Below are 17670 nucleotides of genomic sequence, written 5' to 3' on the forward strand. Positions count from 1 at the left end.
ATCAAACAAAAACCAAAAAACAACCCCCAAGCCCCAAAATCCCAACATATGAAGAATCAAAAAATACTTTTGAGTTCTTTATCTTTGATGTAGATCTCAACAATATTGGGGTAAAATACAAGTATATTTAATGCTTATGAAACAAAGTCATTCCCTTATGGAGCTAATATTTCTTATGTTGACATTTTTTCTTGAAAATACAATGAAGCAGGTAGGAAATTATCAAAAATACTCGCCATTAAAAATTATCTTAATTCTTGTTAATTCCTGACTTTATCTTGAAGAGGCATGCATTTCACCAGTGTTGTGTTTGACGGAGGGTACTGGCCATTCACATGATCCATTTGAAAGTTTCAAATAATTTCCAAGTGTATATACTACAAAATATTATTGTTTCAAGATTGGAGGTCACATTGAACACGCCACACAAGATTCATTTGCATATTTACAGAGGTATAAAGCACACAGAATTGTGCCAATATTGTACTTTAGTCTAGATTTTAACTGACACTTAGTTTCATACAGAGCAACAGGATACAATAAGTTCTGGACAAATAACAACCAATAATCAGCCAGATTACTATGTACATGTCAGGCAGGAAGCTATCAAACACTGCCTAATAGAATGCCACTTAAATTAGTATTTCTATGAAACATCTCACACATTGTAGCACACACATATCACACATTGTAGCACACACACACACACACACACACACACACACACACACGCACACATACTCTGATTCTTTTTCCATCACAAACATCAAATAATGCTTATGATCGTATACATGAACTATTCTCACACATCTGATTCGTCACAAGGCGAGAAGCAACACAGAAACTCAGATGACAATAAGTTGCCAGACTTGTCTTTGTAAGTTAGTTACTATATAATGGTTACTATGAGGGTCTAGTCAGACTTTCATATGGATTGAAAGAAGAGAAGCAAAGAGCATTAACTAGCAGCTTCATAACACTGGCTACTAAGTCAAATATTGGCTTTTCTTGAAATTAAAAGTGTTTCCAACTGGGAAAGAAAGACACTGCATAATATTTAAAACAAAAACAATAACAACGAACCATCCATGTTTTTTTTTTTTTTAACCAAAATAAAACATTTAAATCTGCTCACCCAATTGTTAAGTAAAGCCAATTATGCTGCTGAGTAACTACTTGACAAATTCATCACCACGTAAGTAAAGAGATACAGCTGAAACACAAATATAACTACTGTGTGCAGATGCAGTGGAAAAACCAGAGACCTGAAATATGGCAAAAATCAGTGCTTCATAAACAGTCAATGGATTTTTCTCTAAAAATACTTTTTGCTAATGGCAAAGTCCAACACCTCAGAAAAACTCTGAATTGAGATCTTAGAATACGTTTCCAAGCTATACAACATAGTTTTAAATACACTACCCTTCTTGTTTGTAAGGCTGCATGGAAGTTTAGCATAACAGTCATGAGCCATGTGTTTGGACATCTTATGAGAGGTGACCATCAAAGAGAGATACTTTTTCCTTATCTACCCTACTACTTATGAAGAGATACCATTGCACTCCAGTTTCTCTAAACATTTCCTTAAAGATGTACAAGGAAGTCTCCATTTACTTCATTGAATCTATTTAGACTTTATAAAGTGATATGTTTCCTAAGACTGTTCGATTGTTAATCTACAACTACCCCCCTCTAATTGGTACTGTATTGTTTAATAAGCAGATATGCAAAGATGCTCGCTGGTGGATGAGGCTCTTGCCTAGTAAACTAAGAAGCTGTAGATACTGGTGCCCTCTCACTACTGTGGACATTTCCTGAAGCTAGTGACTTCTGTGTTCCAGTAACATAATCATGGCTCTGAAATGCATTACAGTGTTGGCTCTTGACAGCTTGAAGTCACGGTTCTCTGAGGCAACAAGTCTTGGGTAGAAGAGTGAAGAACAAGACGATGTGAAGGAGTTGGGTTTTCTGTTACACTTTCTCATCCTAGAGTCGTCTTCTGGGGGCGGGGCTGGGGAGAGCTCACCTTCTGTAGGGTACATGTTTGAATGTCAGGATAACAATGAATGAGAGGTCAGTCTCCTTTTCCACTTGTCTGGCATGATCTCCTGGCAAGGATGGAGTAGGCGTTTGCCAGGTGGCTCCCAGACAAGGTCTCTTTAGGGGAACACAACAAGGGTTCAGTCATGGCTGTTCATAAAGTGCTTTGGAACCCTTCAGGAAAGGGGGCTGGCAGGATACTATTTGTAACTGGCTTCAGTTTTTGAACCAAATGGAACTATTTTCTTCAGTATAATTATTGCTTTGAGCATTAGTGAATGTTCTTAAGAGCCGATGGAGCTCATCTTTAAGTACCCACTTCTTAAAATGCCCCTTCCCTGGAGTTAATGGTTTTAATTACTGTGTCCCAGGTACCCTCGCCAATTAGAGGACTAGATAGCCTCGCCTTTGTGAGTGGCTGCATTTACATTTACTCAAAATGAGTTTCATTTTCCAAGATGTACTCCCTCATGAATAGACAGCAGAGGGGCAGCCAGAGACCTCCAGCCAGGCATGTGCTGTTTGTCTGTCTGTCTGTAACAGGCTGCTGCCTTTTCCATATACGCATGAGATGGCGTATGGTTAGTGTGTGGCTAAATTCTTAGATTGAGAGTGTTCTGTGGTCTCAGAATGTGTTTTACTTTTTGATTCTTTGGTTCTCTGTCCAGCTTAAAACACAAAAAGACACCAGAAGGCCACATTCCACAATTTTTAAGGATCTTCACGAAGGATGGGGGATGGATATTTTAGGTAAAGCAGACTGGAAAAACTGAAAAAGAGAGTTGGGATAGGGAAGTTTCCCCAAGAGCCTCTTATATTGTATTTGAAAAGAGTAAAAGGCCACATTTGTTATCTCAAAAATAAAACAAAAGCAATAAAATAAAACAAAAAATAATAGATATCCTAAATTCCCCAGGTATATGTCATCAGAATGAATGAATAAAAAATTGTGAATTAGAGAACACAGTTATTTCTCTCACAGTGCATTAATTTAAACTAGAGTCACAAGGGTTTCAAAGTGGGGCCAGGAGTGAACCTATTATTTGAAAAAAAAAAAAAAGGTCAAATTTGAGGCTACAATTTAACTATTTTATATGGGAATATTGTTAGGAAAAGACATTTTCAATGGAATTAAGGGCAGCCATTGAAATCTACTGCACATAACTCACTCCATGGACCTGCCTCTTTTTCTCCTGGAAAATAAAATTTAACCTGGTAAGCTCAGTTATGCAGTGGGCTTAGTAAGCCAGAACTTGCTGAACAAAAGATCAGGAAAGTGGTCGAGCCTCTGTTGTGACTCCTTATTAAAGGTTCCCCTCCATCTAATTCACAGCCGCAAACTATCCCTTTCGTCACAGAATGTCAGGGTCAGGGCTGTTTTACTTTTCTGTTCTTGCTACTTCCGGAAAGTCATCTTACAAATGTGTAGAGTGTATCCAACCCCTCTTCTAATTATAAACAGGTAAAAAATCGAACACAGAAAACTCTGTCACTCCCATTACTAAGGAGGAAGCTGTAGTTTGAATGATCGTTTATCTGAAGCTTGGTTTTTACTCAGTTGACTTATATGTCTGTTGATAAAAATGTGTGTTCTCCAGCAATCAAAAGCTGCACAGTGTTGGCAATGTGTAAGGGAAAGGCTGAGCACAGATTCAGATTTGGAGGGAGAAGTAGATGATTTTATGAAATAAAGGAGGAAGATTAGACAATCCCTAGATGGCGAAGTATGGGCCAATCTCCAGTGGTATATCTTTATAAAGGAGGTGTTCTTGACACCTCCTGATATTAAGTAACTTTCTTGCAGCCTTCAGTACATCATTTAACCTCTCTGGTCTTAACTGACCTATTTGTAAGGCCAAGGACTTAACGTACATACCCACATCCCTTCCATGATTCACGGAGAAAAAAACTGTATTTTAAAATTCTGTATAGCAAAGAAGCTCTACGTATCTACTTTATTCATCTTAGTTTTTTGAGACAGGGTTTCTCTGTGTAACAGCCTGTATTAGCTGTCCTGGAACTTGCTTTGTAGACCAGGCTGGCCTCAAAGTCACAGAGATCTGTCTGCCTCTGCTTCTCAAGTGCTGGGGTTAAAAGCAGGTGCCACTATGCCGAGTAGACATTTTAATCAAGATTCTTTGAAGGTTCACTGAGCATAAAACTTTTTAAAAGAAAAAAAAAAACCAAACAAACTAAGATCATGGCTTTAGTTTTCTAATGACCACAGACATCTGGCCTCCTTTGAATGGGTTAATTGTATTTTTAAACAATTGGGTTTTTTGTTTTTTTTTTTGGGGTTTTTTTTTTTTTTTTGAGACAGGGTTTCTCTGTGTAGCCTTGCTTGTTCTTGACTCGATTTGTAGACCAGGCTGGCCTCGAACTCACAGAGATCCACCTGTTTCTGCCTCCCAGAGTGCTGGGATTACAGGTGTGCACCACCAAGCCCCGCTTAAAAAAATTTAACGGAAGGAATTAGAACATGGGGTTTGCATGAACTTTCAAGAGTAGGGTTGGTCTGTGAGGACAGGATAACAAAGAACAGCAGTTAGCTGAAGGGGCCCATTATACAGAAAGAGACTATTTAGGACGTTGATGAACTGCACGGTCTCAGCTCTAGGAGAACTGCGCCTTTCTAGAACATGCAGCGTGGTTTGTGTCTGAGTTTCTCACTTATAAGAAATTCAGGAAGGAGGCAATGTGACCAAAACAGAATTTCCAGGTGTTATTGCGCACATGTTTGTCGCATATCATTGGCTGAGGCTACTAATGATAGATTTCCCATATGGCCAATGGGCCAGAAGACCTTGGGAGAAGTGTGAAAGTGGAGGGGAGCCACTTGAACAGTCCTGGGCTGTGATTAAGGGGTGAATTACAATGCTGTGGCGTTTAGAGGAACCACCAGTACCTGTCCACATCTGGGGACACTTTCCTATTCAATAACTGATCAGTTTAAAACATGGTGGAGCTTCTAACTGCCATTCTAAATGGTATAGCTAGCTACTGTGGACTTATTTGTAAAAAGAAAGGATTTTTATATTTGAATCACGCGTCTCAGACTCCATACATTTTCTACGGTGACCTGCGGCCCACTTTGGAAAATAAAAGAGCCTTGTACACCTAACCTTTGGATTTCTAACTTTTAAAACTTTTGGAAACGGGGACCTGGGGGAGGGGGGTGGAGCCCTGGTGACGGAAATGTAAGGACTAGCTGGGTAATAAGAGCTAGCCGGTGTGGGCCACCCTAAAGCATACTACTTAATATTTCTGAAACCGGGGATGTGGGGTCTGGACTCATCTCTGAACTAGTGGAGCTTGGCAGGCTGGTACGGCCCGCAGGGGTAGGGCTCAAACGGGTCCACAGCTTTGTGTCCTGGCTCCCCAGTGTGTCGGGATAGGGTTCTACATAGACTCTACGCACTGACCGCCTTGGGTCCTGGAGGAGGCAGCTCCTGTGCTCCTCTGGGAGGCTGGCCGCGTGGGCCAGAGGCAGGCCCCGGGGTCCATCCGCCAGAGGTCCAGGTACCTCTGCTTCCCCAGGATCCTGAGCCAGTCCGCAGGCCCGAGACAGGTGCTGGGTGTAAACACCTTCAGAGAGCGACAGCGACTGCGACTGCGTGGTCTCGCTGTGCATGCGCAGCCAGCGGTAGTGGCGGCTGAAGCCCCCATAGTGCTGGTGCTTGCCCGGCTTCCGCTTTCCCAGGAAGCCCAGCGGTGGTCGCGGCGTGCCTGGCACCATCTTGGCATGGTTCTTGGGCGCCAAACCCGTGAGGGTCAGGCTGTGGAGAAACTCTGCGCACGAGTGGTCGGTGTCTGAGCCCTGCACCGGGCCCTGAGAGTCTTGGCCAGGCCCCACGGTGGCCTTCATGTCATGCACCTGTAGGACATCCGGGGCGCTGCCACTGAGGCCGCTGAGGGCCTGCTGGGCAATGTCATGGGATGACAGGTAAACCAGGTCCAGGTCTCGTGGGCTCAGGGCGTCGCTGGAGTCGTAGTCGCTGTCTGTGGGGAGGAAGACTTCCGAGCAGCCTTCTTCATCAGAGCAGGGCTGTGATTCTGCAAAGGCGGGGACAGATGTTAGAAAGAAGACAGACTCTTAGCGAGGGTCTTATTTAGAGGCTTCAGTAGGTTCAACCTTGCTTGGAAAAGCATTCAAGTTGGTTCTTTTGTCCATTTTGAAATTCTAAAGACTTGGACTAAGGGCTGGCTGCACGTTTTCGTTGAGCATGGGACTCTGCAGATTATGCCGTAGGCTCTCCTCTTAGTTTAAGGTAAAGGAAATAAGTGATAGGCCTAGTCTGGACTCTACGGTTCTTTTCTGGCATCTTCCTTTGGAGAGGACGGGTGGGAAACAGAGCTGAGTGTTGTTATTCATTCTCCAGTCCTATCTCAGGGATGCATTTTAATGTGAGAAAACAGGAGCAATTTAAAAAGGGGAAGGAAGAAGACATTGGTGGCAGAAGATGAGAAATTTGGTTTCAAATCTTAGCTGCCCTGTACCTTTTTCTGTGACCTTGGGAAAAAAAAAATATTTCTTTCAGCTTCAGTTTCCTTAACTATAAGTGGTGATGATGCAGGAATTTACTTGGGGAGACTAAAACCTACTGTTTATAAATGTAAACACTCAGTACATTGAAATTTGTTTTTAAAAAAGCAAAAAAAAAAAAAAAAAAAAAAAAAAAAGGGCCAAAAGAAGACAAACAAACAAACAAACAAACAAAAAAAGCGAGGCAGAAACCAGTCTTAAGGTATATACAACAGTCGTGAGTGAACTAAAAGTTGGTTCTATATTTGTCATTTCTTACAATAGCTGTTTATATATATTCCCTCAGTGATGTCATACATTTTGGGTGGCAAGTACCATCTAAAGCCTGTTGGATTTCCCATAGCACTAAGCCCATAATAGTTACTTGGTGAGTAATGTACCTGTTAATTTTGAAAATGTTTTACAAAGCACTTATGTCACGTTTATCAACCATTTCTTTAGAGTTCCAGGTGTATGTCTTGTCTCAAAAGGCCTTCCAACACAAAATTACAATTATATTGTTTTCTAATATTATGGGATTTGTTTATTATATTTAACCATATGAAATTTATTTCTATATATGGAATGTGTAATAGCTGGGACTCTTATTTTACTAAAAGGATACCTAATTGTTACAGCACTACACACTGAATAGTCTATTTCTTTTTTTGTTTTGTTTTGTTATTATTTTTAATTATTTTATTAATTTATTCTTATTACATCTCAATATTTATCCCATCCCTTGTATCCTCCCATTCTTCCCTCCCTCCCATTTTCCCTTATTCCCCTCCCCTATGACTGTTCCTGAGGAGGATTACCTCCCCCTGTATATGCTCATAGGGTATCAAGTCTCTTCTTGGCAACCTGCTGTTCTTCCTCTGAGTGCCACCAAGTCTCCCCCTCCAGGGGACATGGTCAAATGTGAGGCACCAGAGTATGTGAGAAAGTCATATCCCACTCTCCACTCAACTGTGGAGAATGTTCTGACCATTGGCTAAATCTGGGTAGGGGTTTAAAGTTTACCGCCTGTATTGTCCTTGGCTGGTGCCTTAGTTTGAGCGGGACCCCTGGGCCCAAATCTGCCTATCATAATGTTCTACTTGTAGGTTTCTAGGACCCTCTGGATCCTTCTACTTTGCTATTCTCCCATGCTTCTCTCATTTAGAGTCCCAATAGGATGTCCTCCCCTCTGTCCCAGATTCCTGGTAAGTGAAGGCATTCGTGGGACATGCCCCTTGGGCTAGTATGCAGATATAAGTGAGTATATACCATTTGAGTCTTTCTGCTTCTGGGTTAACTCACTCATTATGATCATTTCTAGCTCAATCCATTTATCCACAAATTTTGGGAATTCCTTGTTTTTAATAGCTGAGTAGTATTCCATAGTGTATATGTACCACAGTTTCTTTATCTATTCTTCTACTGAGGGACACTTAGGCTGTTTCCATGTTCTGGCTATTGTGAATAAGGCTGCTATGAACACGGTTGAGCAAATTTTCTTGTTGTGTGCTGGAGCATCTTCTGGGTATATTCCAAGGAGTGGAATAGCTGGGTCTTGAGGAAGCCCTATTCCCATTTTTCTGAGATAGCACCAGATAGATTTCCAAAGTGGCTGTACTAGTTTGCATTCCCATCAGCAATGAAGGAGTGTTCCTCTCTCCCCACATCCTCGCCAGCATGTGGTGTAAGATGGAATCTCAGAGTTGTTTTGATTTGTATTTCCCTGATGACTAAGGAGGTTGAGCATTTCTTTAAGTGTTTCTCAGCCATTTGATATTCCTTTGTTGAGAATTCTCTGTTTAGTTCTAAGCCCCATTTCTCAATTGGTTTATTTGGTTTGGTGGTGTTTAATTTCTTGAGTTCTTTATATATTTTGGATATTAGACCTTTGTCAGATATAGGGTTGGTGATCTTTTCCCAGTCTGTAGGCTGTCGCTTTGTTCTCTTGACAGTGTCTCCTGTCTTGCTGAAGCTTCTCAGCCTCATGAGGTCCCATTTATTAATGGTTGACATTAAGGCCTGGGTGGTTGGTGTTCTGTTCAGGAAGTTGTCTCCTGTGCCAATATGTTCCAGGCTCTTCCCCACTTTTTCTTCTAAGTGACTTAGTGTCTCTGGTTTTACGTTGAGGTCTTTAATCCACTTGGATTTGAGTTTTGTGCAAGGTGACAAATATGGGTCCAGTTGCATTCTTTTACACATAGACCTCCAGTTAGACCAGCACCATTTGTTGAAGATGCTATCCTTTTTCCATTGAATGGATTTGGCTTCTTTGTCAAAAATCAAGTGACCATATGTGTGTGGATTCATATCTGGGTCTTCGATTTGATTCCACTGATCAACCAGCCTGTTGCTGTGCCAGTACCATGCTGTTTTAATTACTATTGCTTATAGTACAGTTTGAGATCAGTATGGAGATTCCTCCGGAGCACCTTTATTGTACAAGATTGTTTTAGCTATTCTGGGTTTTTTGTTTTTCCATATGAAGTTCAGAATTGAACTTTCAATGTCTTTAAAAAATTGTGTAGGTATTTTGATAGGGATTGCATTGAATCTGTAGATTGCTTTTGGCAGGATGGCCATTTTTACTATGTTAATTTTCCCGATCCATGAGCAAAGAAGATCATTCCATCTTCTCAGGTCATCTTCAATCTCTTTCTTCAGAGTTTTGAAATTTTTTTCAAACAAGTCCTTCACTTGCTTAGGTAGAGTGACTCCTAGATATTTTATATTGCTTGTGGCTAATGTGAAGGGGTGTGGTTTTCCTAATTTCTTCCTCTGCAAGCTTGTCATTTGTGTATAGGAAGGCTACAGACTTTTTTGAGTTAATTTTGTATCCAGCTAATTTGCTGAAGGTGTTTATCAGCTGTAGGAGTTCTCTGGTGGAATTTTGAGGGTCACTTATGTACACTATCATATCATCTGCAAATAGGGATAATTTGATTTCCTCCTTTCCCAGTTGGATACCCTTGATCTCCTTTTGTTGTCTTATTGCTCTGGCTAGAACTTCGAGTACTATATTGAAGAGATATGGAGAGAGTGGGCAGCCTTGCCTTGTTCCCGATTTTAGAGGAATTTCCTTGAGTATCTCACTATTTACTTTGCTTTTGGCAATTGGCTTGCTGCATATAGCCTTTATTATGTTGAGGAAAGTGCTTTGTATCCCCGATCTCTCTAAAACTTTAAACATGAATGGGTGTTGGATTTTATCAAATGCTTTCTCTGCATCTAAAGAGATGATCATGTGGTTTTTTTATCTTCAGTTTGTTTATATGGTGGATTACATTGATGGATTTCCGTATATTAAACCATCCCTGCATGCCTGGAATGAAGCCTACTTGGTCATGATGGATGATATCTTTGGTGTGTTCTTGTATTCATTTTGCAAGTATTTTATTTAGTATTTTTGCATCGATGTTCATAAGAGAAATTGGTCTGAAATTCTCTTTCTTTGTTGAGTCTTTGTGAGGTTTAGGTATCAATGAGACTATGGCCACATAGAATGAATTTGGTAATTTTCCATCCATTTCTATCTTTTGGAGTAGCTTGAAGAGTATCAGTATTAATTCGCCCTTGAAGGTCTGGTAGAATTCTGCACTGAAACCATCTGGTCCTGGGCTTTTTTTGGTTGGGAGAATATCGATGATTGCTTCTATTTCTGTAGGGGAATGGGACTATTTAGCTTGTTTATCTGTTCTTCACTCAACTTTGGAAAGTGAACTTGATCAAGAAAATCGCCCATTTCCCTTAGATTTTCGAATTTTGTGGCGTATATGCCTTCAAAGTAGGATCTTAAGATTCTTTGTATTTCTTCTGTGTCTGTTGTTATGTCTCCCTTTTCATTTCTGATTTTGTTGATTTCAATACTGTCTCTCTGCTTTTTAGTTAGTTTGGCTAACGATCTGTCTATCTTGTTGATTTTCTCAAAGAACCAGCTCTTGGTTTTGTTGATTCTTTGGACTGTTTTCTTAGTTTCTAACTTGTTAATTTCAGCCCTGAGTTTGATTATTTCCAGACATCTGCTCCTCTTGGGTGTTTCTGCTTCTTGTTTTTCTAGGGCTTCCAGTTGTGTCGTTAAGATGCTTATGTGCGATGTTTCCAATTTCTTTTTAAAGGCACTTAGTGCTATGAATTTTCCTCTTAGCACTGCTTTCAATGTATCCCACAAATTTGGGTATGTTGTTCCTTCATTTTCATTGAATTTCAGAAACTCCTTGATTTCTTTCTTTATTTCTTCTCTGACCCAGGTGTCATTTAGCAGAGAGTTGTTTAGTTTCCACGTATGTGTAGGCTTTTTGTTATTTCTGTTGTTGTTGAATTGCAGCCTAAGACCATGGTGATATGATAGGATACGAGGTATTATTTCAAACCTCTTGTATCTATTGAGGCTTGCTTTGTGACCTACGATGTGATCGATTTTGGAGAAGGTTCCATGGGGTGCAGAGACGAAGGTATATTCTTTCTTGTTTGGGTGAAAGGTTCTATAGATATCTGTTAGATCCATTTGACCCATGGCATGAATAGTCTATTTCTTAAAGAAAACTGGAAACTTAAAGCAATTCTAATAAAGTTTTCATAGTATTTAAAAACAGAATTCAGCAAATTGCTTTGAACATTTGTCTAGAAGAATTCTAGATTTTTGAGAATAATCAACTTAAAAAAGATACAATGTGGAAGGGATAGTTAAGCACATAAAACAGACTATAGAGCTTTGGTCATTAAAACTTTATAGTGTCAGTATAGAATGGATGGGTAGATATGTAGAATACAAAAAAGCCTGAAAGCAGCTATAATTTTGTGATAATGTGATAAAAATAACATTTCAAATTAGATAGTGAAATAGATTACCCACTACTTAGTGTTGTAACAATTGACTATCCTTTTAGTAAAATACATTCCATACATAGAAATAAATCCCACATCGTTAAATATAATAATAAAATTCCAGAATATTATAAAACAACATAGTTGTAGTTTTTATGTGAGAAGGCCGTTTGAAATAAGGCACACCCCAGAATTGTAAAGAAGTATCTGATAAATTTGACATAAGTGTTGTGTAAAGCAAATGGCACCATAAACAAAGAAGGTAAGTAGCAGCTTGTAAGAAAAGGATAAGAAGTTAAATCCAAGCTATATAAAGAAGTGTAAATCAGAAAACAATGGAAATGACCGAAAATAAGGACCAACACTTGGGAAGAATAACATGCAAATGGCTAATTAACAAATTATTATGCCATCTTCAATTAGTAATAGTAATTAGTGAAGTGGTGCTGAACCAAGAGGCAATTTTCACTCATCAGATTTACAAAAAAAAGTAAGAGTGACAATATTGTGTGTTATTGATGATATGTGGGAAATCAAGAACTCTCACACAAGGATGAGGGATTTAAACTGGTTCAGCGCTCTGAGCTGAAATTTGCCAGAGTCTGTTAAAAATGTGTATATCATTTGTCCTCACAAGTCCTTTTTTGGATATCTGTTTGAGAAATTGTCACCATGTGCACACGGAGGCATTTTACAAGCTGTTTGCTGCAGCATGATTTATAGTAGTGGAAAACTAGACATCGTCCTGTGGTTGAGAAGGCTGTGACAGGAAGACTATAGGCACAGAAGCACGAAGGAAAGGAAAGTAGCTGACGTGCGGAGTCCTGCACGTGAGTCCATATCCAGGCATGCCTTACTGATTACAAAAATACAACAGGTATTAGCAAAATAAAACCCCAGGGCGACCCCGTTAGTCTGTTCATGGTGGAAAGTTAGACGCGATTATTACAAGAATGTTGAAAGATGACGTTTACTTTGTTAGGGAGTCAGTATCAGGCTTTTCTGGTTCTTGTTGTATTAGAGACTCTTTAGCTATCTAGAATGTTTTCCTTGCTTTTCCTCCCCCCCCCAGGCCTTATTTGTTTATTTTATACTCATGGTGTGTGCATGTATGTGTGAGTGTGTGCACGTGCACACGCGTGCGCATGCCCATGTGTGTGTATGAGTGCATGTGTGTGCGTGTGCGTGTGTGTGCAGGCATGCTGTCTTTTGATTCTTACCCTAGCTATAGATGACTTGTACATTCCCTAGTAAGTTAGGTGTATTAAATGCTTATTTAGGTTACTTTATTTTTTTACTTACGATGGACTCACTGGGATGTAACTCCACTGAAGGTTGTGGAGCATTTGTACTTGGTACACAAGTGGATCTAAAATTTCTAAGATGTCAGAATATCTATTTCCGGGGACTTTACTGTTTTAGTGGAAGTAGGGGTCAAATGTGTATTCATATATTTGTTTATTTTTATGCAATTATAGGCAGAATATAGGTTTTTAAAGAGAAGTATAGTAAATAAGATGCAGATCTATAGGAAAAAGATAACATGTTATTGGGGCAAAGTTAATATGCATTATCTTTTATTTATTTTTCTCCCTTCATAGTCTATTATTTTTTCTCTTGTCTATTCTTTTATATATTAATATATTTCTTCATTCTTTTTCTAAAATTTATTCAAGGCAGGCTTTTGTAATAACATACTTGTAATGACAACAGGATTATAAATGAGAAAAGTGAAAATAGTACATTTGATTAGAATGTGGAAGCAGGAATGGAATTCAGGAGGTCTGAGGCTATGATGGAAGGGTCAACATTTGCACATTTAGAGAGTTAAAAATTTTTTTTTATTTAACACTTGTTTGAACACTTTGTACACAAGTGTTCATAATAGCTTTTTTTGGTAGTAAAAACTAAACTGCCATTATGCCCTTCAATGAATGAATGGCTAAATTACGGCACATCCATAATATGGAATACTTTTCATCAATAAAACAAAAGGATTCCATCTGTGTGCTATTTGTGCTAGAACAAAGAGATGAAGAACAGACTGTGGGTTGCCAAGGGGAGAGTGGTAAAGGCTATGAAAGGCTAACAGAGAGAATTTTGTGGGAAGGCTTCAGTTGAGTACCCTGATCATGGTGGTAGCTAGCCAATGCCAAGTGTGTGACAGAATTGTGTCAAGCTGCACATGTGAGGCTATCTCACGTGCGGACACATCACATACCTATATACACATGGGCGTTTGTGTAACTGGTGAAATCTAGACCTGCTATGTGGGTTATATCAGCTTTCTTCTTCAGCCAGTGCACAAGTGTTGTATACATTGTTAATATGTGGGAGGGGTTTGGGGGAGGAGATACAAGAGTTTTCTGAGATCCTGTGTGCATAATTATTTCAAAATAAAAATTTTAAAGAGGATCTAGTTTAAAAAGCAGGTGGAGCAAGAGAAGATGGAATGTTTAGATGAACAACTTGCTCCAAGTTTTATAGCCAACGGATAGTTAGTGAAGGGTTTTGAAGAGTGGACCAGACAAGAAATGTGATCGTGATCATTGTGTATTAGGGAAAGCATGGGGCAACAGTGAGGAAGGGAGAGCACAGAGGACAGCTAGGAAGCTACATCTAGGCTGTACGTTCCCTCAGTCTTTTTCTTGCTCAGGCTGAACAGTAGCAGCAGTTGTATGGAGGAAGTAGACCAGCAGGAAAGCCATTCACTCTAAGATGTTTATTGAGCATGAATTTATGCCAGGCGGTTAAGGACTCTGCTTTTAAGCACCCGATAGGGTGTGAATCAGACAACAAATAAGTCAGAAAATATGGACTCTAGAGAATACAAAGTTCTGTGAACAAAGTGATAACAGATTTTAGCTAGAGAGTGACTTGGGAGGGAGATTCTTTTGATTCGATGGCCAGGGCCGGCATGCATGAATCTGCATGGGATCTTGATGATGAGGGGAGTTCTAGGGAGCAGTGTCGCAGACAATTAGGAGAGCATTGAAGATGCTTCAAAGTCACCAGGAGATTTTAAACCGCCTTGTCTGCAAGTGTAGGCGTGATAAACTAGGAGACCAGCTATATTGCAGCCCTAGCTTAAGTTGGGCAACAGAGGATGGCGAATTTGATCTGGGACAAGATGAGTTTGAGGAGATGGCCAGAGTAGCCAGGAGACTACATGGGAACATGTTATGCTAGGAAGATCGAAGGGAGGGGTGTGTGTGTGTGTGTGTGTGTGTGTGTGTGTGTGTGTGTGTGTGTGTGTGTGTAAGAAAGCACCATTGGAGAGGGGATGGTTGATGATATATGGTTGATAAGGCTGATGACTACAAAAAGGAGGGTGGATCAGGGTTGGAAGAACCAATGTTGGTGCTGGTGCTTTCAGAGGTGGAAGAATATGTTGCTTTTAGAGACAAAAGATTAGGAAAGAAGACGTATAAATATAAAGAGATTTGTGTATGCGTACATGTGCCTGTGTGTGTGTGTGTGTGTGTGTGTGTGTGTGTGTGTGTGTGTGTGTTAAAAAGAGAGAAAAAAATAAAGGCTTAAACTGAGTGATTTTCATCTCTGTCTTTTTGAAAAATTTTTTTTGGTGTTGAGGATTGAGCCTTGTATGCATTAGTCAAATGCTTCACTGCTGAGCTGTGTCCCCAGACACGTTGTTTAAAAAACAAAACCAAAAAAAACCCAACACAGTTTAGATAATACTTTCTCTGATCTTTAATGAGGGAAAAATCAGGCACTGAAAGAAGCAGGAACCAGTGATCATTACTTCTTTTTTTGATGACAGCTAGGCCAGGTGCCTCAGGAGTCAGGGAGAGAAGTTAACCGGAGGTTTGAATTGCCTTTAGTTGAGTTTCCCTCCCCACCTCGATGGTTAGTGAAGCTGTCTCGGTGTGCTTGTTTATATCCTAATAGCAATAACAGTATCTGGTATTTACTTACTGTGACCCATCTATAATGCCAAGTCACCTAACACCTTTATTTAATGCTTGTGTTTTTTCTCATTCTGCCAATGAAAATACTGAAACTTAGGCTTATTAAGTTTCACAACTTATATAGCTGATTAGTGGCAGACTAGGTACCCAAGATGCAGACCTGTGCTTCTCCAGAGACTGATACCCACCCACAAATGTTCACGCGTTTTCTTTGGAAGCATCCTGATAACAGGGTTCCGGTTCACTTAAGAGAGTGACACAGAATTATTAGTTCGGTTCCTGGCAAGGGGTCTAGGTGTTGCTGCTGCCCGGTCTTGCATTGGTTTTCCCCGGCGCTGTTATAGCAAATGCAGCACTTGACAGCTTTAGAGAAAAAAGATGTGTCTCTCATAGCTCTGGAAGGCCAACTTCAAACTCGAGGTGTAAGCAGGAACACATTCCCTCTGGTGGGTCTTAAAGGGGGAAAAAGAATGGTTTCCTGCTTCTTCTGGCTTCTGGTAGCATTCTTCATGTTTTTATTGTCTTACAGCTTTTCTTCCGTGTCCGTGTCTTCTGTTTCTCATGAGGACTCTTAAGAGTGGGTTAAGGGCTTAGATAAATCAGAATGATCTCGTCTCCAGGTCTTTTCTTTCTTTTTTTTTTTAATCTCAAGATCTTTTCTTTTTATGTCTTGCAAGATCATTTCTTTCATTCCTTTTATTTTTCTTTCCTGGCCACACGACCAGGATGCAAAGGTTTCCATTCGGACATGTCTTGTGGGGGGATGGTGACATCACGATATAATCTACTAGAAACAGATAGTAAAATGACTGCAACTAGAAGTGCTCCCCAATGAGCTTGGCAGGGTCTTTCTGTTTCTAGTTGGTAAGTCAAGTACTTGGCCAAAGCACTTTGTACTTAAAAAAAAAAAAAAAAAAAAAAAAAGATTGACTTAATTTTTATTTTATATGTATGTGTATGTACATTTGCATATGTATGCAGGTGCCAGACGAGGCAAGAAGAGGGCATTGGGTCCCCTGGAGCTGGAGGATTAAGGCTGTTGTGAGCCAACTTATGTGGGTGCTGAGAACCGAACTCTGGTTCTCTACAAGTGCACTAAGTGCTACTTAGCCACCTCCCCAGAATCCCAGTTTGCAAATAGAGAGATGTTCTTGTTTAGAGAAGACCAAGGAGTGTGGAATGTAACTTCAGAGAAGCTGGCATTGTAAATTGTCAGCGGTAGGCCACATTTTAAGATCTAGTCTCTAGGGAGGGCCCATACCAGCTTTCTCAGGTGGATTACTTGCTCAGCTCTCTTAGCTTTCAGAGTATTTTACTTATGTCTGTGTCACTACACTTACCAAGTTTTATTATAAACAATTTGCTGTCATTCTTTGGTCTATAAACTCTGTAGAGAGCATGCACCCTGTTTTACTTATATCTGTTTTGTAAGGTTTTAACTTCAGTCAGTGAAGGTATAGACTAAGGAACAGGGAAAGCTAAAGGACATAGAGAGTTTCTGTATTTCCCCTGTCATCTGAGCACGGACACTGAGCAGAGCATGGGGCCTTTCCCATCATACTGTCTTAGTCATCCTGGCATTAGCCTCTAGTGTGGGAAGTACATTGAGTTGGAGTGAAACTAGAATGCATATGGAAATCTGGGCACATAAAAAGGAGTGAGATTGATTGTCTCAGAGAAGCAGCCCCTTTTGAAAGCATCCTGGAGAGATCTAATTTACCTGGCTTGCCATAGAAATTCATGAAGACAACCACTCATGCCATTTCCCCATCTTTGGTGATATCGGAACTGAACCGAGAGTCCACCCACATGTACAGAAAGAACAGTTGATGAAAGCAGGACCATCCCTGGCCGGAGGCTTCTCTCACTTCTTACTGTGTATGCTACTTTTAGCAACTTGCCTACCTGAACTTTGTCTATAGCGTTGTTAGGCTTCCACAGGTGTTATGCAGATTAATTAGATTTGTTAAATATAGTTTAAGTGCCACATAGACAGAAAGTATTAGTATTATTGAGGAATGAAGAGTATTAATTAAGATTGTAAATGAATATTCAAATATGCTTCAAGATGTTCCTGCGAGAATTCTTTTGATGATCAAGAGGAGCAATGCTTTCCTGCATGGTGTTCAGTACCGTGTTTCCTAACTATATTAAATAATGAGTTAGTAAATGATGAAACTTACTTTATGACTCTTTATAACATGAGAGATAAGAGGCAAATCAAGAGACTTAATTATAACTGTAGTAATCCAGGAAAGAGATGTAAAAGATTCAGAAATTGAGTGTGAGACATCCTGTTGGTCCATGAGCCTGCCCTTAGGAAATGCTTTTCTAGTAGGATGGGATCTTAATCTTTGA

The 17670-nt window shown here is 39.9% G+C and overlaps 1 protein-coding gene across 1 annotated transcript in view; it reads right to left on the bottom strand.

The window, feature by feature from the left end:
- Window positions 1–5257: 5257 nt before the first annotated feature.
- Window positions 5258–17670, bottom strand: part of Ankfn1 (ankyrin repeat and fibronectin type III domain containing 1) — a 387857-nt gene continuing 375444 nt past the window's right edge. The window contains exon 20 of the mRNA XM_051158275.1: window positions 5258–6093. Within this exon, the coding sequence (XP_051014232.1) occupies window positions 5282–6093 (812 nt within the window). The 3' untranslated portion in view covers window positions 5258–5281. The remainder of the gene's footprint in view (window positions 6094–17670) is intronic.

This window comes from Acomys russatus, chromosome 16, assembly GCF_903995435.1.
Source record: "Acomys russatus chromosome 16, mAcoRus1.1, whole genome shotgun sequence".
NCBI classification, from domain to species: Eukaryota; Metazoa; Chordata; class Mammalia; order Rodentia; family Muridae; genus Acomys; species Acomys russatus.